The 23,820-nt window shown below is 38.8% G+C and overlaps 1 protein-coding gene across 2 annotated transcripts in view; it reads right to left on the reverse strand.

The window, feature by feature from the left end:
* CDK14 (cyclin-dependent kinase 14) overlaps nucleotides 1-23,820 on the reverse strand; it is a 258,218-nt gene that overhangs the window by 233,150 nt on the left and 1,248 nt on the right. The window contains exon 2 of one of the 2 annotated variants that reach the window (XM_009886196.1): nucleotides 6,521-6,766. In XM_009886196.1, coding sequence (XP_009884498.1) covers nucleotides 6,521-6,766 — 246 coding nt within the window. Of the gene's footprint in view, nucleotides 1-6,520; nucleotides 6,767-23,820 lie in introns of those variants that run through there. The other variant, XM_009886197.1, reaches the window with a different exon arrangement.

The following is a 23,820-nucleotide window of genomic DNA, read 5'->3' on the forward strand; positions in this document are numbered from 1 at the left end:
AGACTACATTTTTCCCAGTGCAAGATTAGTCTAAGAGCACCACTAAGCACGGTAAGTGAGCATCTTTAGCAGCACAGCTTACAGTAACCAAGATTAGATATTTTTTCCCTCTGGTTAAGGAAATACAGATCATAGTAACAAGGATAGAAAGAGCATGCCAAAATGATGAATACAGAAATAGAAGCCCCTAGTATTTCAAACTGACATGAAAGGATTAAAAATAACAGAGAGGAAGAGAAATGAGAGGAAACTGTCTTTTCTGACCAGGTCATTTCAAATCACCATTTCATTGATACAGACTGTAGGGGAGATAACAGGTTTAATACAAGATCGTGCAGTATGAGTCCTTGCACTACCTTGCCATGTGAATACCTCTCTTTCTCAGAAATTTTCAAAATCTTTGTAGTAAAGAAAGCTTTAATGGAAAAGTACACTGCGAATCACCTGACTATTCTTATAGAAGCTGTGTGGGTTATGTTCTCATGCATTTTTCATAACTGCAAAACAGCTTGTGAATGTCACACTTAACCAGCACACTCCCAAGCCTGAGTTTTAAATAGACTTTTTTTAAAAAAAAAACAACAAAAACCAAAAAAACTGCAGGATATTAAACTTCAATATAAAACTATCCTCAAGGGAAAAACACTATGTGCACAGTACCACTGAAAATTATTGAAAATCAAAACTAAAGATCTGTTTTGTTATGTGCCTCCAAAGAAATAAATTCATTGCTAGAGAAACTTGGAAGTAAAAGGTGGGCCAAGAGGCTTAAGTGAGATTAAATCACAAGAACTGAAGATATATTTTTTTTAACTTATCTATATTTTGTCTTCTTTGACACAATGGTAAAGCTTGTTTTACAAAACCATATGCAAGCTTCACAGTAATTAGTTCACTTTAAGAAAGTTTTATCCTATGTATGATAACAGGTCAATTTGATAACACTTTTTCCTTTCTTTTTTAAACCTTGCAAGTTGGACTGTTTTCTAGGGCAACATTCAAGGGATACAAAGCTGTTCAAGAATCCAAACCAAGCATTAATCTGAGCTGTACCACTGTCTGATCCCGTCATCTTGCTGACATCTTTCTAACCCTTTAACACGCAGTCATAAATTAAGAGCAACCTGAGCAGGAGCGACCATAGAGCTCTCTGTGAAAGGTCTGGATGGAGTTTTTAAAGCTGTTTACTTGTTCTCCAGGCTATTGAAGCACAGGAGTTGGAACAATTGCCACATTTTATCTGCCATATCATCTAAAGAGGACCCCCCAGGTTAACAATTCTTAAAGCTTCCCTTGTGCCAGAAAAGAAAAATTCGCTCTCTCCACTGAACTTTGAAATTATCTTACCTCGATAAAAAGTATCGACCAGAAAGGATGCAGTTACCCTTGCCATTAACAGGTTCCTAAAACTGGAGAAGGTTTCATACACCTGAAGAGGAAGACATGCGAGAACGGCACACAACGTATGTAGGCAGACAGAAAGGATGCTGAAGTTTTAGACAAAATTCTGACTTCAGTATCTGCTTTAAAGTTAGATTTCTTATACAAATGATTTACAACGTGTTAATAGGATCAGTTCATGCTTTCTCCTTATACTTTTTTGGAGGAAAGTTGCATATAATAGGACTAAAAGTTAACAGAAGTTACAGAAACAGAAGAGAGGCTGCTCTCCCAAAAAGAGCAAATGCAGTAAAGCACTGATTATCTAATTATTTTTATCTGAATGAATTTTTTACACTTATGTGAGTTGGTAAAAGATTAGTGTTTTGCTGCATTTAGTTTTTTAAAAGTAACCGGAAGGTAGTACATATACCTTTAGCATGACATTTGCCTTCATTGCCACGGATCTTAAGCCATTCAAAGAGAACAAACTGACATGGATCACCACATAACTAAATCTTGACCAGATGACTAGCTTATAAAACTTGCAATACTCTCTTTACATACTGTGCAGAAGTACTATTTTTGTGTATAAAATGTGTACAGTGAATACAATAAAACTTCACCTTGCACTGGAGAAAAATAAATAAGGCCATCTGCCTAAAGAGCATGAATCTCAAACACAACTTTCAGAGAGTTAGAGTCAAATCATCTTCCAAAGTCACTGTCACTTTGGGAAGAGTGGCATGTGTTTCGTTTTGAGTTGTGTATTTTTTTTTATTTTGTCCAGTTCATTTTGTAATTTTACTACTAGTTAGGGAGAAAAGCAAAGCAAGTGTCTTCCCTTGGTAGGCAAAAGACTCAGCAAAAGATTTTTAGATAGATAAAGACAGATAGATGATAGATAGATGGATACGTACACACCTATATACATACACATTATACATAAACATTATGCAAGTGTACATACATTATGTACATATATATTGTGTTGTGCTGGATCAGAGCAAAGGTCTGTCTAGCCAAATTCCCTTGTTCTAACAGTGGTAGACAGTTGACACACAAGTAGGTGAACACCTACTTCACTACCTACAAGGTGAATATTATCCATTATTCTGATGTCATAAAAGGATAAGTCTATTCTGCTGAAAATTTCATTCCATAGTAAGATCCAATTTCAGTAAGCTTAAACAGTTTGGAAATCACACTCATAGATGTTTAAAAGAAGGCGGGGAGAAAATGCAATGTAATGTGACTGTTTTACATAATGGGTATGTAAATGTCAGGTGGAAAGACTCAGTGTAAAAATAACATTTGTCTTACAATAACAAAAAAATAATGTGCTAACTTCCGTCTGTATGCTACTGCACTAATTAACAACACACTATTTCAACTGGGTTGCAACAAGGTATGACATTAACTGCAGAAAATTACATCATGTTCAAGAGCAAATGATTTATTTTCCAAGTGACAATCTGTGGGCAGGGACACGGAGTTCCAGCTTCCCCAAACCTCTGTGTGTGTCATCTTTCTCATCACAAGGTGCAGAGCATTTCAAAGGTACAGGAAACACAAAATGGATAACATACCATCTGCGGAGTATTATTTGGTGATCTTCACCAAACACTGAAGCTGATATCTGCCAGAGAGCTGATAAAGATTCTGAAACTAATCAAAACACAAGCTAATACCCCAGGGCATTATAAACAAGGTCTTTCAGGTCGCATTTTGAAAAATGGTGTTTCTGTGACAAATAAAGGACTTTCACGTGAGCAGAAGCAGTGATATAGAGAATGCAAGCCTCAGCCATGTACCTTCTGTAAGACGTCACGTCCCAACCTGATGACTACAGAGGACTTCAAACAATGAAAGGGAAGAGACTAAATGGAAGCCTATCTCTAATTCAGTTCCTCTACTACTCAAAAGTAGAAAGTGCAAATTGAAGGTAGCATACTTCTATCAGAGTATCTTAAAATAAAGCTTATAGAAAGCCAAGCCAAAACTGAAACACAACTATACAACTGTAGCCAGTATGATCCAGAGGGCATTAGCATGCACAGGAACATCTATAGAAACTGAAATGTCTGTTCATACTGGTATAATCTATACAGCAGCAGAATTTCCAGAGAATCAGGTTATAACTCAGTAAGAGAGTATATGTAGCAGTCCTCTGACATGGAAGAAAAAGAAGTAATGATCAGAAGAGGAAGCAGCAAGGACATCTGCTACACAACATCAGGACTAGAAAAAAAAAATGAAACCCAAAACCTCTTGTCAATTCATGTGTAATTCAAACCCAGAGAATGACAAATTCCTGCAACTAACCACACAGACATACGCTCAATGAAATGTGCATCAGAACCTCTCCTGCCTGAGGCAAAACATATTCAGGCTCTGGGGGAAGGGGAGCAGCTTGATCATATCTCTGCCTTGGATGTTTGAACTGAGGTCTGCCGGGCAGGACCAGGTGTGACCTGTGATCAGCAGAGGGCTAACACCACCTTTTGCTGTGAAGTTCTGCTCTTCCCTGTTCATTGACATGAACACTGACATTATTCCACAAGTTATTCCTTGCCAGGTGCTCTTCGGATCACTCCTTGTGAGGAAGAGTCAAAAATGACTAACAATGCCTCCAAGCAGAAGGAAGAACCGAGATCACAAAACAAAGCTATAAAAACCGGGGAGAATTGTGGGAAGTTGAGAAAAGAGAATTGTTTTTCAGGAAATTCCTGTGCACCTACTTTAACATGTGAGATGTCCCCAGCAAGTCTGTGTGAGTCAGCATAGGAGAATATCAATATCAACTAATGGTATCAACACAGGCTGGGGGATGAAGGGATTGAGAGCAGCCCTGCCGACAAGGACTTGGGGGTAAAAGTGGATGAAAAGCTGGACATGAGCCAACAATGTGTGCTCACTGCACAGAAAACCAACCATATCCTGGGCTGCATCAAAAGAAGCGTGGCCACCAGATCAAGGGAGGAGATTCTCCCCCTCTACTCCGCTCTCGTGAGACTCCACCTGGAGTACTACATCCAGCTCTGCAGCCCTCAGCACAGGAAAGACATGGACCTGTTGGAGCAGGTCCAGAGGAGGGCTACAAAAATGATCAGGGGGATGGAACAACTCTCCTACAAGGACAGGCTGAGAGAGTTGGGGTTGTTCAGCCTGGAGAAGAGAAGGCTCCGGGGAGACATCATTGCCACCTTTCAGTACTTAAAGGGGAAAGACAGGGACCAACTTTTTAGCAGGGCCTGTTGCAACAGGACAAGGGGGAATGGCTTTAAACTAAAAGAGGGTAGAATTAGACCAGATATAAGGAAGAAATTTTTTACGCTGAGGGTGGTGAAACACTGGAACGGGTTGCCCAGAGAGGTGGTCGATGCCCCATCCCTGGAAACAAACGAAGTCAGGTTGGACGGGTCTCTGAGCAGCCTGATCTAGTTGAAGATGCCCCTGCTCACTGCAGGTTGGTTGGACTAGATGACCTTTAAAGGTCCCTTTCAACCCAAACTGTTCTGTGAACTGTTCTATGATTCTATGAAGATTACCAAAAGCCAAATTAGATAGAGCTCTAACCAGCGGCATAGTAATAGAGGAAGCATCAACATCATTTACATAAGAAAACACTGGGGTCATAGGAGATTGCATAGATGCGGCAGCCTACCAGCTCTCTGGAAAACAACAAGATGACAATAACACAGTTTCACAAAAGTCTGCTTCAAAATTCTGGAAGCAAAGCAAATAAAAACTGTCAATTTTAATAGCATAGACGTACATAAAGCATTAACAGAAATTAGTAATCATTTAAGAGGAACAAGATAAGAACAGTAGAGATGGGGAGCGACTTAATAACACAAAAAAAAACTTAAGGAAAGACTTTCAAAAAAAGTTATTTAAATTGACAGTTGTGGTGCCAAACAATCATCAGTCATCACGCACAAATAAACACGGTGCAAATCGCTCCATCCATCCTTAATGACTGTAGAAGTTTTATGGTAAGAACTTCTTGTTATGGGCTCATCTGGAATACACTGGAGACATCTTTAGCAGCAGCTATATAATGCCAGGCAATGATGAAAAAGCAAATTTGTTTTTGCTACAGATGGTTACACTTTAAAATGTAACCTTTTCTAAAAAAGGCAGTCCCCTAGAGGCATGACATCTTATCCGTTAAATTCACATGGGTCAAGGAAAGCTCATCTACAGAAAAAGAATCTCTGTCATTTCTTCTTAGAAGTCTGACAGGATTCAATCTAACTTCTGTATGGAGGACAGAAGATGTCCAGAAGATAGAGCAAAACAAAAAAGAAAGAAAAGAAAGAAAAAAAGACAGCAATCAACCTTTTAAATTATTTCACGCCAACTAACATTTGAAGTGTTACATCCATTCTGCTAAGATCTTTAGTCTTCAACTCAAAGGTCACATTATTATGGATTTTTCTTGCCAAAGCATAACAGAAATAGTTTTTCAATAATTTTGAAGGTCTTTTGGGGAAAATCTGTTCTGGGCATTATGCATGAAAGATATGACATTTTATTTATCTAGTTTCTTTCAAAATACTTGAGAATAAAACAACAATGATGATGTGTTGCCAAACCCTTCTCAGTTGTTTCTGTCTCTTCTCTCTGTATCTCACACACACAGTTTCTGACATAGAAAGAAATGGTATTTTTACTACTTGATTTTAAAAAGAGATTTTTAAAATGTAAACAAAATCTGTCAAATCTGATCTGTTTCTCTAAAACCTAAATCTAAAAATTAAAAAGGCAATTCATGTGGTTTCCTAAACTTCATGGGAAAGAATTCTTCACAAATAAGCAACCCTCTGCAAAATCTGCAACACAAGCATTATAGCAGCTGTAATGCCATACCAGGATCAGGAGAGGCAAATGTAAGTAAGACACCCTAACTAATATCTGAGAGGAATTTCAAAATATATTCTTTTTCAAGTTGTATTTGCTTATTCTATTTTGTACATAACACTACAAATATATATGGGCAACACCTCTAATAGGAGGCATGAGATTTTTGTTTTATTTCCAAGTAATCATTTCCTTCTTAAGCAAGAAAACATTTATCTGGTGTTACTAATGCCACTATTTTGTCCGCATGCATGTTTCAGGACTGCGCACTTACAGAGCTGGGGCTGGAGTGCCGCCTGACTTTAGGCGATTCCTTCCCTGCAGATGAAGTTTTGAAGTTAATGCAAGCGTTGTTCTCCGAATGAACCCTCTTCACTTGATTAGTTGGTTTCTCAAATGGATCAAAACTACTCTGCGTCCTCTGAACCCGGACTTTTTTATCCTCAGGAATTGTATCCAGAGGTTTGATCACTGAATCCATTCCCTGGCAGTTCCGTGTAGACATCTTTGTGACACATATCTGGAAGGAAAAAACAGCATTCGTTGACTCTAATGGGCTTAAAGTTGGTGTCAATCCATACATCAGCCAGCATCAAAAAAAGGCATTGGACTTCATAAACATTCATTTTCTATTTCTACACTAAAATTGCAAACACCACCTGCATTTTAAATAGGGAAGACACACCACAGTCATAACAATAAAAAAACCATCTTTGTACAGTGCACTAAAAGATCCTTAAAAAGAAGACAAAAGAGGAACATACATAAAATTCATACATTTGTGTTTCCTTGTACAACATGTTCTTAGCAAAATGCCACTTCACTTCTTTCTCCAATCTAGCCACCAATATCCGCAAGCAGTATTGATTTCCATTTGTTTAAAATTGGATGAGACTAAACTTAAATAAATGACAGTAGTTTGTGTGTGCACTTTGGTGCTGGCCTGCCAAAGATCCAATACTGGTATATTATTGTATTTTTAAGTAATGCTTATACAGTGTTATTATTATTATCACCATATGTCTCAGAAAATCAAATCAGTAAATCAATTCCCAGGCACTGAAACGTGAGACTGCAGCTTAATGGTACACTAAAGCACAGAAGTTCAATTCTTTGTTACTGTGAAGTATGACTCTGCCAAGCCCCGAAGACTGCAACTTGCTGCTTAAGCTACCCAAATACGCTACTGCTAGTTCAAAAGAGCTAAATGAGCAGAACGGCGAGTGTAGATACTCCAGTCATGTACGTTTATGTTTTTAATTTTAATACATTGCAATGTATAAGACTCTTTTTTTTTTTAAATCACGCAGTTGGTGGGTGTTGTATTTGAGGCCTCAACTTCTGTTTTTACCCGTAAGAGATCCGACTTTTACTTGGGAAGAAAATAAAAAAAATTAGCTCTCAGGCTTCAGGGAAAGGCTATGAAGTGTGATGCAAGCAGACCCAAGAGGCTCCTTAAACCATAAGGCAAATCAAAAGAATCTACAATGTACTCTTTCCAAGATATTTGCAAGTATTTAAGGATAGACAGTGTTAATTTGCTGTCAACCATACTGTTCACATACATACAATTAAAGCATAATGTTCCATTTAAGCACCTGCAATCTAAGCATTTTTGAAAACTTGCTTTCAGAAAAAAAGAAAACATGAAAAAATAGAAAGAAATATTTAACATTACCATTTCTTGCCCAATAACCCAGAGTAACTCCAGTACAAACTTCTCCAATAAATTATTCTTTGCCTTCTTTTCCCTGAGGAACTCTGTGCCTTGAAATCCAACTTATTTCAATTGTTTATAGAAATACTGGGTGGTTATACCTTGTGTTTTCCATGGCTTGTGGTTTTGATGATCCACTGTAACTGTAGATCAAAGATTTCTTTTGCACATTAAAATTTCAAAGTACACTTCCTGCACAGTGCCATCTGGCCAAACTATTATACGTTGGGTCAACTCTAATGACGGACATTACTAGCATTGCAACCAGGCTTTACAAGGGTTCACATTTCTTCTCATTAACGTGGTCTCCAAGACTAAAACTTAACCAGTTTTAACTGAGAAAAGGAACAGCCTCCCCTTCCTTCTCTCTCAGGCCAAAATTAAGGCAATTATGTAATTTTAGTCTACTACTTCAGAGAAAAAAGATATATTATTTCAGAGAGAAAAGATAAAGAGCTGCTGCACAAAGAATTTTTAATTAGCCTTCTTGTAAAATTAATCGGCTTCTTTACCCTAAAACAAATTACATGCACAGACATGCACTCACAGACTTCCCACCGTCCTCTCCAGATTCGTGTTCTTGTAATACCTGCTACCGACAAAGATGTTTGAACATGATGTAAACTGAAATTACTATTAAAATAGCAGCATTTCCACTTTGCTTAATCAACATGGATGCAAATAAATAAGTAATATTTCTCAGCCTATGAAATCCTATGATTTAGAAAACAGGGTCAGGAGCCAGGGAGGAAAGGTTCAAAAGCTGTACTTGACTTCCTTTCAAATTACCAAAGGCTACCTGTAGCTGGTTAAAATGTTTGGAATCCACAGCTATAAACATAATATAGATAATAATGCCATGAGTGCTGCTTCTAGGTTCTTCTTCCACTGGAAAATCTCCATGTCTAGCTCTAAGGTGGGCTAAGTAAGCATTGCATTAAAAAAAAAAAAAAAAAAAAAAAAACACAAAAAAAACCCACCATACAAGACATCTGTTACTATTGATCGCCTCTACTGGAAGCAGTAATAGTTTGGAATTAGGTATTGAAGGGAGACACTTTAACCTCCAGCTCACTTGACTAAATACGGAGTCACATAAAAATCCCCACAATCATCTTCTAAATAGTACACTTCTAACTTGCAAATGACTAAACTCAAGGCGTACACCAACCAGCCCACAGCTCAGAAGTCAAACACCTCTGTGGATGCACAGGCTGAACACCAACGTCACCAGTGGAAAAGACTGAAGGCCACAGAGAAGTGCAAAAGCAGGGCCGCTCCCCCGTGCTCCTCTGCCTGCTCTGCAACTGCAGCGCTTCTCCTGCCAGTGCTGGCAAGGGGTTTCATTCACCACTTCTCCTCTCTCACCTCTATCAATAGTTCCCCAGCAGCAATAAAACATTCTCTCCAAGTGACCGCTGACCACAGTGCACTGTGAAGCCAACAGAACTGAGCTTACGCTGTTGTTGAAGGGTACACATTTCCAATCCATCTACCTTGCCTATAAAATTTTGAAGAGAAACAATATTTAAGCAGTTATTTTACGTTCTGACTTTGATAGGCGAAGTCTGCCTTTGCGCTGAAACTCTGCTCCCTGAAATCTGAAAGGAGCATGTCTAAAACATTAGTACTGAGCACTGGCTGTAACTTTAAAATTCCACAGCTTAAGGTTGCAGTGAACTCCTTGGTAGTTTCAGGTTTCCCTCCACCAACAAGAGCTAAACTACCACAACAGCCTTGCTTTTGCCCCTGTGCGGCGGGTGCGCTGCCCTGCCGCTCCTGAGCTCCAGCTAAAGGTAGAACTAATTCTATAGTGACTTATGCAAAACAGCAACTGAGCAGGACTGATGCCTAACATATTTTGGAAATCTTCCTGTGCGTACAAATGATCTTAGATATCACTGGGATGACCAGATCACTTTTAGGAATGCCACCGATTTGAATTTTTCTATTACACTAATTCGGCCTTTTAAGCATAATTTTTCCCTTGTACTGCATATACAAATCACTTTTGTTAAATTTCAGCCTCTCAAATGATATATACAAATACTTAGCAACACAAGCTTTTACAAGTCCACTGTCTACCAACTGGTAGTTCCTTGCTGGTAGTCGGGAGAAACCTAACCCACCTTCTTACTTCCAGCTTTCTTTTTGCATAAGAGAGTAAGTACCATTTTCCATCTAAAGTAAGGTATTTGTCACAAAGAACACAGGTTCGTTTTCAGCGTCTTTTAGATCCTCCCATGTGATTCTCTGGGCTAATAAGAATTTTCTTCTGAGGCCATTTTGCCATGTGTAAGACAGGATCTTTCTTTTTACCCCATTTCATCTGTTTTATCTACTAAGCCACAAGTTATTCAGCATGGGGACTATTCTTTGAGTAACCCTACATGCAGAACAACCCTCATGCACTCCAATAAAGATGACAAAGTCATCCAGAAAGCAGTGGAATCTATCTCTTGCCAGTGCAGCCTCAAGAGTGGATGAGTATCTGCTTTAGCTACAGTTACCAGAATGAAAAACAAAGTTAAACAAGTGTAAGAACTCATGACATATAGGAAGTCAATCTATATGATTCAACACCCCTTCTTGCCCTTGCTCTATAAATCTATGTAATGATGTACTTAAAATAGTGGAGCCCAGACACTCATTGAGATGCTGTGAATGCCACCACAGTCTAAAACCAGTGCTACATGAAGACGTGATCAATGGCATCTTAACTATTACAAGTATTTACCCCAAAATGTATAGAGAGAGAACACAGGTGATATCTTGGCTTGTCATACACAATATGACAATCACGCTCTAAGAAATGCAATCAAGAGAAAGAGCAGGCAAGTACTTTTCAGTGTGAATGCAATACCCATTTAAAGAAACTTCTATCTAGCAAACAACATGAGCTGTAACACAGTTTTAATTACTGTTTCTTTAACAAAAGTCCTCATAGAAGTAAACATTAAGGTATGTCAACACTTTAAGTGATTCTTTCCCCTTCAGCAGTTACTGCCATGATTTGGTACTTCTCCCACCATAAACTACATTCAAAGCATAACTTTCAGAAGTATAAACTATGTCAGAAAATGTTTGGCTTTTAAAAGTGGTGCAATGAAATCACAGTTACTACTTTCAGAAGAGGTATTTCTGCCAGCAGATCTCATAATTATAGGGAGGACAGAAATGGGACCTTTGTTTATGCTTTCTCTCTTCTTTATAGGAAAAAGGATTTAAAAATAGGCCAATCAACTTAATACATTTAACAACTATGGATTATTACAGGTGGAACAGGCAATACACCAAAAAACTCTGTCATGTAAGGATTGTTCAAGCAGACATTCCCAACCTTCCATCAGATAGTAAAGGCTCAAGAAAATCACTGGCTGATTCACCACCTCTGACTTTGGGTATGTGAGGTGGCGCAGACATGAAACGTAAGAGAGGGTGCAGCCGCTTTCTGCCACCTAAGTTCCCACCTGGCAGGAATCCCAGCGGTGGTACCTCAGAGAAGCATGCTGAAAAACAGATGGCAAAAATGGTGGCAGAGGGGCAGGGACATGGGGCATATAATTAAAAAAAAAAAAAAATTCTTACACGGAAAAAGGTAAAACAAAACAAAGACAATGGTATGTATGGTGTTCGCATGAGCAAACTTTACTTGTAGGACATTCATACCCCAAGTGTCTGCTTTGGCTCCAAGATGAAAGTCCTACAAAGCCTAAACTAGACTCCAGCGCCCAATCCCCCTTTGGAAGAAGTCCTGCTCTTCTCCACAGGGAGCAGAGGGGTCCTACAGAAACTCATTTTTTGTGTCTGAAGTTACTGTTTGGAAAAGCACTTCCAAAGCAGCACTCGGAAGCTGTCCAGGGACTCGGTGTCTTCGTGGGAAAGGACTTAATCTGAAAATAGCAATGACTGTTCCTACCCAGTGAGGTAGAAGTATTAATAGTTGAGAGTCCCTGACCCCAGCCTTGGAGAAAAGATGCCTGTCAGCCCAAGTGTGGTCCAACAGGAGCACCTCTCCATGAACATCCTGCCCATTATGTTTCTCACATAAGGATCATTAATGTTAAATACACAATTGTATTCCCCCAAGTTGTTTCACACTCTGATGCCAAGTGATGAATGCCAATACCCCAAGAAGTCACCAGACCAACCACTGGTATCTCATCCATTCTTCACACCCTGATGACTGAGATAAACTCACTTTTTAAATTTCTCCACAATTATTTACACAGTCTCAACTAAAGATGTAAGACAAAATGAGAGATGATGAGACAGAAGTCATTGCACCACTTAAACCCTATAGCACAGAGACCTGCCTTGCAGTTACCTGAAAAGCAACTTCCAATATTACTTGAGCTATCACAGATTCTGGCAACGTAAAGCAAAATAAAAAGCAGCCCCACAAAAGCTAGCGCAATTTGGTATTAAAAGTTATTTTAGTGTTTCTCTGTGTGTTTTTATTTATTTAAAGTAAAAAGAGTCATTGCCACATACCCAGAACACTAAAGAAAGAGCACTTCAAAATTCCTAATCTTAGAACCACAAAAAAAGTGCAACATGGTTTCATACTCTGCAACTTTCTTAGTTGCTGATCAGAATCAGAAGACAATGCACAACAGACAACAAAAAAGCTTGGACAGTCTTTTTTCCCCCCTCTCATCCTAATCAGTCTCACGATCAATTTGAGAAGATCCCGAGGCTGTTCTAGGATAAACAGGCTTAGTCATCATTATATCTGTAACAATCACTGGGCACAGTTTCCTACATTCCCTACCCGAACATCACAGTATTTATCACATCTCAAGACATAATGTCTGCAAATAGCTGAATTTTTCCCATAAAGATTATTGCTGAAGTCAAGAGACTGAAATCACAAGAAGTGTACTTTTGTTCCATGCATAAAGTCCACAATAAGCCCCATTATACAAATAACAAGCAGTATAATCATTCATAGCATGATTTCTAAATAAAGATGTCTCTTTGAATCACCTTATATCATTTCAAGCAATAGTGCTTAATCTGCATTTGGGATTAATTTAAAAAAAAAAAAAAGAAATGGTTTATCAGATTTAGCTATTGTGATACAGGTTCAACACAAGATTTTTTTCACTTCATCACTGTCAGCAAAATTAAGAGGTCCCAAACAAACCGGATTCTTAGAATTAAAGGTTGCTGGATTAACTAATTTACTGTTTAAAGTAATCTATCATTTAAAGAGCGAGAACGATCAGTTAAAACATGTAAGTAATTTATAGTCCTTACGGTTCATGAATTTTAAAAGACTCATGAATGTCCCCTGAATTAATCACCTGTTAGGGTACTTAGTAAAAGATAGGCTGTTCCATATGAGTGGAATTTATTCCTATGAATAAAGATATCCTCAATAACAAAGAACAATCAACTTTGGCACAGCAGACCACATGTCCTACCACACAGAAGAAAAAAATCTTAACAAAGTTTGCATAGTGTGAAGACATACTACACCGAAGCTCATCACGTCTTTTAGGAAGATGCATTATACCTTGTCTTTAATTCCTGCATGTAACATCCTACAAATGTTTACTATGGTCATCCAGTACCTACGGACTTATGTAAAATATTAGAATACTGTCAATCCATCTTCTTCTCTCTATTGGTCATTGCCACTGTGTGCATCCCAGGAAAAAGTGGTCGGTTGGGTAAATACCAGGGCGAACATCCAAAATTCTGAAAAATCAGAACAAAACACCTGAATTGACCATTTGTATTGTTCCAATAGTAGTATGAAAGGACCTGATATAGGGGAAGCCAAGATCTAGCACCTGCGATGCAAAAATAAATAAATTACTGCATGACTTGAGGCAAGGAAATCACTTAACCTCCAAAAAATCTATTTTTCTGTTTATAATAACGATCCTGCCACTATCACAAGCAGAAACTGGGAGCACTAATTAATTTTGTAAAGCACTTGGGCTTTTAAAAGTGAAATCTTATGAAGATATAGATTATAATTTGTAGAGCCAAAGCCCTCTGGAAGGTAGCACAACAATCTCATTATTACAGAGAATAAGACTTAACACTTGTATTTAGTTGACAGATGTATAAAGCAAAAATCATAAATAGCCAAGTGACTACTAACCCAACAGCTGAATTGCTGAGAGCACAAGGCCAGCATTTATTTTCACTGAAAAAATCCTATCTGGATATGAGTTTTCATTATCTTTTATAAGCATGTTATTTTCTATCGTGCCTTGGTACCATGGCAATTGAGAACTACACAAGTCATCTGCAGATTCTGGCAGCACTGGAATTTGACATTTGCTACTATAAAACACAATTTGGGAATGTTCTGGAGTATTATAAGCAGCTTTGTTCAAAATAAAAACGCAACTGTCTGGAGAATCATTCTCTTTGGAGAACAAAGCAGTAGGGTGGCTCGCTCTTTTTATAACCACAGGTCTTCTCTGCTTCTTCTTGGCCCAGCTGGTAGTACCCTCCATCTCCCCCGAGAAGACAGGGTCAGCAATAGACTGCTGCACCCAAAGCAGAAACACAAACAGGTCGAGAACAGAGTTCAGCTGGTGAGAAAGCTACAAGATGGGAAAAGATCAAGGAAGAACAAGTGACGAGATAAGGGAGCGAATAAAATTGTGGAAGGGGAAGTAGAGCATGTAATGCTGCACGACATCACCAGCGAGTTCACACTGGAACTACCAGTGCAATCAGGCCCAAATTTGAAAGAGGTCCTTCAACACTCACCCTTCCCTGTAATCATCGGCACCAGCTCTTTGGTTTGAACATTTGATGGACACAGCTAAAAAGAGCAGCAAGAAAACTTGAGTAAGATAGAAGAATAAAGAGGGGGAGGGGGAGGGAACAAAGGACAAGAAGCAGAGTAACAGTCACACAAGGAAGAAAAGAAGGAAGATGTGGGGAAGAAATTATTATAAAATAGCCATTTCTTTTCCTGCCCTGATGGCCTGTGGTTTCTCTCTAGTACCCTCTGGGGGGTAACAAGCTCAATGTGTCCCAGATCTATAATTTATATTTTTAGGTATTATTTGTTCAGCTTTATTTGGATGCAGAGATTGCTAGCAATACTGGCTATGAACTAGCAAATGCAACTGAAAATAGAGCTTGGAGACTGAAAATGGTATCCAAAGACATGGTATACTCCGTGCTGTACCTAGCACAAACTTACTCATACATCTCCCACAGCCCATCTCGAAGGCACTCTCCAAAAATGGCTGTTTTATTTCTGAAGTCAAAGCTGATGTTAAACCAACTGTCTTTGTCATATGGAAGAAGGCAAATATAAAAAGGTCACTGAAGTGCCAGATGGAAGAATTTTTGAACTGGAAGCTCTGACATTAATTCTCTGTGTTTGTCTGAAACACTGAACTCAATGAGCAGATTAAATGTCTGTGCTGAATTGCCGAGTGAGAAACAAGTCACTCTTACAGAAAGGCCAACTGGTCAGACTTGGAGCGGGAATCCCAAGATCATACAAATCTGAAAAGAAGTTTAAACACCTGAATCAAGGAAAAACAAAGTTTTATACTGGAAGTTATATGGGCAGTGCTTACACAACTCTTTCCTCTCGTTCTCCCCTCCGCCCCATGAACCCTGCAATGTAGCACATATTTATTCTGCTAAATTAATACCTAAAAATTAGCTTAATTACAGAATCAAGCACAATTACTGGAGTAATTACTGCACATGATTGTACATCCCTTAGAAATGGGTGGGGCATGTCCCTTAGACAAGGTGGAGCTGAGGACTTCTAAAATTATTATTTTTTTCTGTTCATAGACAGTTTAACTTCAGAAAAGTGAGTTTTCAGTCCATTAAAGTTGTTGTTCCTCTCCTCACAGGCAAAAAAGGTCTGATTTTGAAGAGAATCCAGATTAGACTTTAGGTGTATAAAAGCCTACATATGTCCTAAAAAAGAAATCCTGTTCTGCAACAGTCATCAGGAAGAGTCACCCAAGGACAGGGTCTCAGATAAAGGTCATGCAGAAGTCCTGGCAGCCTGTAACACACATTAAAAGAGACAGAAACTCAACAGAGCTGATCTAAACGCGGGTTTTGCTCTATTTCTGCACTTATGCCCTAAATTACAATAACTGTGTTAGTATTAAAGCCTAGCAAAGAAATTCTTCCTTTTACTTGCGCAATGCGCAGGTTTGCCACAAAGCGGTATGTAACACGGCATTGAAGCTTTTCCTGCAATTACAACCAGGTTGTTGCTTCCATTAGCCTGGTTCACGACTTGGGGCATCCAAAAGCAGGGGGGGTCGTTCCTCCAGTAAACCAAGCAGGAGGACACAGGAGTGGATCAGCAGAGGTGTTGGCGTGCAAGAGGCAGCTTCCAGTGCCGGGCATGAGCCAGCGACTCCTTGGTAACCAGCAGAGCGGTGGAGAAAGTGTCTGAACATAAACAGTCTCCCATGAAATTGTGACAGGTGGTTTCTACACTTTTTTACTTAGTTACCCATTTGTATCTGTTGTCTATCCTCCTCTGTAACCATATGAACAGCATTTAAAAATAAAGATTAAAAAAATATTTTCAGTCCCTTTCCCATATCAGCCTCCTGCTCCAACAGATGGCTACATGTGCCAGTGCAAGTTTATATCGTTTTCTTTCCATAAGTGCATTATTAGTAGTTTTGTATGAACATAATATTAAGTCTTTCAGAGTTTACAGGTTTATAATTTTATTCTATCCTCCAACACTCCCCCCTGATCATGAAGTTATCAAACGCGCATCCATAAATGCAGTAAGTCTTCCCACTGCCACGTTCAAGCGTGAGAAATCTTGAGAGACTTGACAGCAAGCCTATTCTTGCTAAATTCTGAGGCTGTCAGTAAGGCTTTTAAGAAAATAAATGGTAAACAACTCCATTACTTGAAAATAGGTTCTACCCAGCTCCTTTAGGCTCCTTTGCCTATCCTAGCAAGTCTCTTGATTGTTGTACAGGTATCATCAAGTACTTCTGTTGCAAAATAAAAACAAGAATTGTTCTTCTACAAGCAGGGACTGCAACAAAAATACTGCTATTGGTCAGATCTGGTCATGTAACTGATACTTTAAGACTTAAGCCCAACTACTCAATTAAGAAGTGAAATAAATTCTTCTCTCTGGCGAGCCTGAAGTCAGATGAGATAATGAGATATTTCATCTCAATTTATCTCAATGAGATAAAAACTTAATTTCTAATTACAATGAACCAGAGAGTTGTTTCAGACTGAAAAGTCAGACAATGATAGTTTAAGAACTCAAGACCAACCTTCATATACATGCTGAAGAGCACTTTCTTATGAAACAAAAAGTGGAAGGGGACAGGTTACACAGTCACCTGTGCAAATTATGTGCATTTGCAGACAGAAAGGTTATACAAGCATTTGTTGTCAGGTATGACAACAATCTGAAGCAGTATGTTGTATCATCCTTTACTAATCATTGGGAGTCTCACATCATCTTCAGCAGACTCTTAAAAAGTGCTTCCTAAGAAATAATTCAAGACTAGAATGGTAAATTAGTTTGGCTCTTCTTCCTTCATTCCGACCAATCCCGTCATTAAAAAAAACCCACAAAAAAATTCTTATTTCATTCCCTTCCCTCTTTCTGCATTTGTTCTTCTTTCCTTCCCTTCCTTCTCTTCCAAAGTTCCTTTTTTACTATCTTTAGCAAAAGGAAGGGGGAAAACTAGGTAATGAGAGTATTTTTCTTCATTCTGCTAATGCATTTCAAAGTTTCATTCTAGTACCAAGAAAGGAATCTCTCCTGCTCTTAGGTGCTTCATCCCTGAGGTCAACAACCCTACAGCTTGAGAAATGCAGCTTCCAAGGCAGATCAATGTCACAAGGAAAGACAAGCTCTCTGAGCCATTCTAGATCTGCTCCCTTATGTATTATCTTCCAAACCACTGAATTTGACAAGGTATTCTCCATCAAATCAGCACAGTATAAAGGTATAGACAGAAAAAGAGCTTCAATTTTGTCATTATACTCTTATGCGAGTACTCTTCAGAGATTTGAATAACCTATATTCCAGCTCAGTCTCCCAGAAACCTTAGTAACAGCCATCCATGACCTTTCTGCCATTGTTTTCTTTCACGGAAGTTTGAGGGTTCAGATGAGAATGACACATCCAGCTTCACAAACAATTAAATGAAGAGAGTCATCATCTGTGTTTGGATCTTATATACACCCGACTTCTTTATTTTAACTTATTCCTTTACCTTTTTTTTTTTTCCTCAGATAAATGATCTGGTTACAGAATTCTACAAAAAATGAAAGAAAAGTCTTAAAGGAATTTTCTAGCAGCTACTGCAGGTTTGTCAGACTTGCAGTAGCACAAAACTTTCAAAGCAAAAAGGTGTAAGAGAGCATAATGAAACTTGCTTCTCAGTACATAATGTGCTACACTGGAAAAAAATGGCATGGAAAAAAATGGCTGCAAACATACCACATCCATTCAGAATTTTGTCAGGGGGCGTAATGAAAATTGTAGCATCTAAAATTATTCAGAATGTGAAGAACACACCAGTATATCTTTTCTTGCAAAGACGCATAAAACTTAAAATGGAGAGGTTTCAAACTGATAGTGAGAAGAGCTCATTATAAGGACAACTATAATTTTATAAGAATTCTCTGGACAGCATAGAGATAATGCTCAATTTTCAAAAAACTAGGTATTTCAACAGAGAAGTGAAAATCACTGCTGCAGTTTTGATGTGTTCAAGCAATAACATGTGCTGCAGTAGACTTACGACTGTGCTCAAATCAGTTCTAAAGAAAAAGCTATAACTGTATGAAACAGTCAAGCCGCCTGCAATTGGCGGCAACTTGCGCCTCCAAAGCTGTGAGTTTGTCTTGAATCACTCTCAACAAACAACAGATCCCAAGAATCAAATTGGTCAAAAATCACATTGTTAAAGTTAGAGCATCACTGAGAAGTCCTCCACCCCTACAGCACATTATGTTTCTCATGAAAACATTTCACAAAACTGAGACTGGCAGATATTTTGCACAGCTTTTCCTGCACAGCTGCCTACCAAAAGTATAATCGCATTTTATAATTATATAATTTTATGTATCTGGACTACTTTGTCAAATACAGGGAATTCCTTGCCAACTTGCAAGTTATGGGTAGTGGTTCCACCGCTTTCCTGGACAGCAGCAAAACCAACCACCCCCATCACTAAGCTGTAGACTTTCCACACAAATCTTCTGCACGACATTAAAATAACATTTCTATAGCCAGTATTTATCAACTGAACCCATTTGTTCATTAAAAACCCCACTATTTACAAGGAAATCTGGACAAGCATAATTTACACATATTCTCTACAGGCTTAAATACATTTTCTTTGCACTCACACAAAGATTTAATAAACTGGAAGAGGACATACTCAAACGTACTAAGCCTGTAGACCAAAAAGCATCGGAAATGAATTAAATGAAGCTAAGCTTTCACAATATATGAACAGGCATTATGCTTTTTTTCTAGTGGTTTTATTTCCTCACTGCTCACTCGGCAACATTTGGCATTTTGCTCTTCAGGTTACTTGTATACAATTTAATATTAAACTATAAACATCCTACACAGCAAAACTGAAATACAACTACCATGATCCTATACAATTTCCAGGACAGAATGATACAGGCTGGGTCAAAAGCTTGCTGATATGATGTTTGCTACTAGCTTAGATTACTTTACATTTCTATAATGTCTAGCTGAATTTTATCACAAATCTTTTTTCAATCAGAAGCTGCAACTGATCTCCCAGTCAGCAGGATGAGATAGCAAGTTCTACAGTAGCATTAACTTACCCAAATTCTAATAATAAATTCTAAAAATTTTGCAAAAGGAAACAAAAGTGTTTTCATACCATTTCTGACTAGCACACCATCACAGAGTAAGACAATAGATAAAACTGCATTCTCTGTGGGCCAGTCCAGAACTGATACAGGAACTTCCGAGAAAGCCCATCCACTCAAAAATAAACAAAAGAGCATGATCAGAATACTACTTCAGTTGACCAGCAATAGAGGGCAAAGCCCAAAAGTTACTTTTACAGAGGCAAAATGCTCTGTTTATGCTGTTGATTCAAAAATTCTGTAATACAAAATCATGTCCCTGAATTCAACACCCAGCACTATGCTAAATTGCTATTGCACTACTTGCTTTTTGCTAAATTGCTAAATACAGAATTATACATAGGCTTATATTAGGGAGTGGAATGAAAGATATCAGTGAAAAACATGCCACACATGAAAGAGATGCCTATAATCAATAATTCTGACAATATACAATAAACTTATCTCAAAAGCAAAAAGTAGTCACAGAAAGGTATTTACCAAACCAAGGGCAACCAAGACGATTGAGGGATTGGAGCATCTCCCTTATGAGGAAAGGCTGAGAGAGCTGAGACTCTTTAGGCTGGAGAAGAGAAGGCTGAGGGGAGACCTTATTATTGCTTACAACTATCTAAAGGGTGGGTTGAAGGAAGATGGAGCCAGACTCTTCTCGGTGGTTCCCAGTGACAGGACGAGGGGCAATGGGCACAAGTTGGAACATAGGAAGTTCCGTTCCAACACACGGAAAAACTTCTTTACAGTTCGGGTGGCAGAGCACTGGAACAGGCTGCCCAAGGAGGTCGTGGAATCCCCTTCTCTGCAGATTTTCAAAACCTGCCTGGATGCAGTCCTGAGTAATGTGCTCTGGGCAATCCTGCTTTAGCAGGGGAGTTGGACTAGATGATCTCTAGAGGTCCCTTCCAACTCTGAAAATTCTGTGATTCTGGGATTCTGTGAAATTATACCAAAAGTCAGAAGTCACCATGTACGTGGAAGAAGCACTTCATGACTGATGGAGCTGCTGCTGGGAGAAGTTGTCCTGACATTAATGTTGCAATAGCAGGATTAAAAAAAAATAAAGACCTTAAGGGTCTGTTCCTTAGCTAACCAACTTTCCACTCACGTACCTTCCTGCCATGGTATCAAAAGAGAAACCCATCAAAGATATTGGAAGCTCAGAAACATATTTAACTATTCAACCTGTTCTTCCCGAATTAAGAACACCAGCTACATTTTTCTTTAGTTCAGAAACAGGCTTTGGAGTATCCCACAGTCTCTCCATTGTTTCAATCAATATTTGCTAGGATACTCTCCTTCATTTCAACATGGTTTGTAAGCTGTAATTATCATTGTATCACTACCTGAAATATTTAGGAAAAATTTAACACTAGTATTATCAAACCCAACTTGCAAACTGTGCATAGCACCACCAGACAGCTGAATATCTCTGCCTTGCCAGGACTTCAGAGGGAAATAACCCCAACAAAGCTGCCTGAATCTACTTGGCAGCTCCTGTGACCTTTAAGGTGCACATCTCCCCTCACATTTATACAGAAGTCACCAAATATTTCAGCCCGAAGCCTCACCTGACCAACGTCGAGCATTCATACAAGCTCTCACCCCAGCAAATTCCACCTGACCACGCAGGTCAGGCCAGGAAGGCGTACCATAAACCTGCATGAGGCAGTCACCTCAGTGGCAGCCGGCAAGCATTTCCCTTAAAGGACAAAATAATCTCTTACCTCTGGCTGCTGGAGCCCAGAGGAGCTGTGCGACTCGCTCTCGCAGTGTCCACGCCAGCTACCCCTTGGGATCGACTAGAGACATGGCTCTGTGGTCTGGTCATGGAATCATAGAAACATTGAAGTTGGTAAGGACCTTTACGATCATCATGTCCAACCATCAACCGAACACTGCCAAAACCACCACTAAGCCATGTCCCTCAGCACCACGTCTACCCGTCTTTTCAACACCTCCAGGGATGGCGACTCCACCACTTCCCTGGGCAGCCTGTTCCAATGCTTGACAACCCTTTTGGTGAAGAAATATTTTCTATTATCCAACCTAAACCTCCCCTGGCACAACTTGAGGCTGCTTCCTCTTGTCCTATTGCTTATTACTTGGGCGAAGAGATTGACCCCCCACCTCACTACAACCTCCTTTCAGGTAGTTGTAGAGAGCGATAAGGTCTCCCCTCAGCCTCCTTTTCTCCAGCTGCTCCTCATAAGACTTGTGCTCAAGACCCCTCACCAGCTTCATTCTCCTTTTCTGGACACTAGAGATTCGCAAGCCCTTTTAATGATAATGCCCATTTTCTTAGCTGTGGGGTCTCCGGCAGAAACAAGAGCTGCCTGCCTGAGACAGAGTACACACTCAGAGGTCAACCTTTTCAGTAGCACACCCAAGCTTACAGTGTGAGGGAAAAAATGTTAAAAATTGTGGACATTCGGTTTTAGGGATTTTTTGTTCGGTTTTGCTTAGGATTTACACAGCAAAAGAGCTAAAAAGAGATAGTTAGGTGACCTTTTTTCCTAACCCAAAGGTTGGCTAACTTGATGTGACTAAGATGTGACGATGATTTTTAGCCTGCTCAACTCCAACTTTTTGAGGTTCCTTCTATCTGGAGTCAGAGCCATGAAGGAGACTATGGCAAACATTCACTCCTCAGGTAAGCTCTTATCTCTTGCTGTGACAAACCTCAGCCTCACTACAGAACTGATCCGCACAGAGAAGATGGTAATCACTATAGAGCACTCAGCACTAACTGCCTATTAAACTATGTATTTCTTAAGTTCCCATCTGCATTCTTAACTTTTGGGCATGTTTTCCATATTATATGTTATCTCCCCACCCCCAGTTAATTTGGGAACTGAGTTTAACTAAATATTACCATAGGCAATATTATTTATCAATAAAAAATAGTGAAAACATTATTAATTTCTTAAGCTCAAAAAACTAATATGGGAGAACTCCAGAGACAGTAGTAACACAGCGAACACAGCTGATGGTTTTACATTTGGGGAGAAAAAACACGTGGAGGAAGGAAGTTGGCAGAAGAAACAACTTTCACATATATATGCAGATGAAAAAATATCACGAAGAAATACCCTAATTTAAAATTTGCTTAAAAAAATCTCACGTGCCTAAGAGTTTCTGCACTTTCATTCCCTGTAGAACCTGAGAGCAAACACAAACGGTTGGATTACTCCTATGCATTAAACAATGGCAAATGCAGTGAAGGTTTGCAATTTATTAATAGGTATGGTGGTATAAGCAAAGGAAAACTTCCATAAAAAATGCTTCCAGCTGAAATAATAATTTTGATAGAAACATTCAAGGTTATTCTTGACCAAAAAAAAGCATCTCTACTTTCTGAGAGAAAATTATGCAAATTAAGTTTGTATGCAGTGTGAAACAGCCCACTTCACGTCTTTTACATTGCAGTACCTATAGTGTCACACTTTTAGAAAACAGATTTTTTTAAATAAGCAACTCCAGCAAAATAATAATGAAACCTTCAAAAAATAATTGAGGTATGTCTGAATCTTCCCCCTTTAATCGTATTCAGTGAGTAAGAAGAAAAAACCCTTAATTGGCAAGTACAGAAAAAGCAAACACGAATCACTGTCAAACTAGTTATTTGATCCCACATTGATATACAACTGATCTCTTCTTGGAGTATAATTCACATACTGCATAAAGTATAAACACGCTCCTTTAGAAATAAAACCCTCTGCTTTCACCCTTAACTAGTAATAGCAAAACACATATTTCATCACTTTACCATTACTACCACAGTTGGTTTCCTTTAAATGCTAGAACATGGTGAAATATTTCTTTTGTTCAGTTCCACTGTATTTCTGTTGAGATTAATCTATAGCTTGATCTACAACTGAAACACACTAGCTGTCAGTTAAGTCATCAGAAATAATTCAAATTGTGCCATACAATGGCCACGTTTTAATCTTTCTGTCTTGTACTAATGATAACTGCTGCTTTTTGCCTCCTCTCTT

The sequence above is a fragment of the Charadrius vociferus genome, unplaced genomic scaffold (genome assembly GCF_000708025.1).
Source record: "Charadrius vociferus isolate BGI_N301 unplaced genomic scaffold, ASM70802v2 scaffold855, whole genome shotgun sequence".
NCBI lineage: Eukaryota > Metazoa > Chordata > Aves > Charadriiformes > Charadriidae > Charadrius > Charadrius vociferus.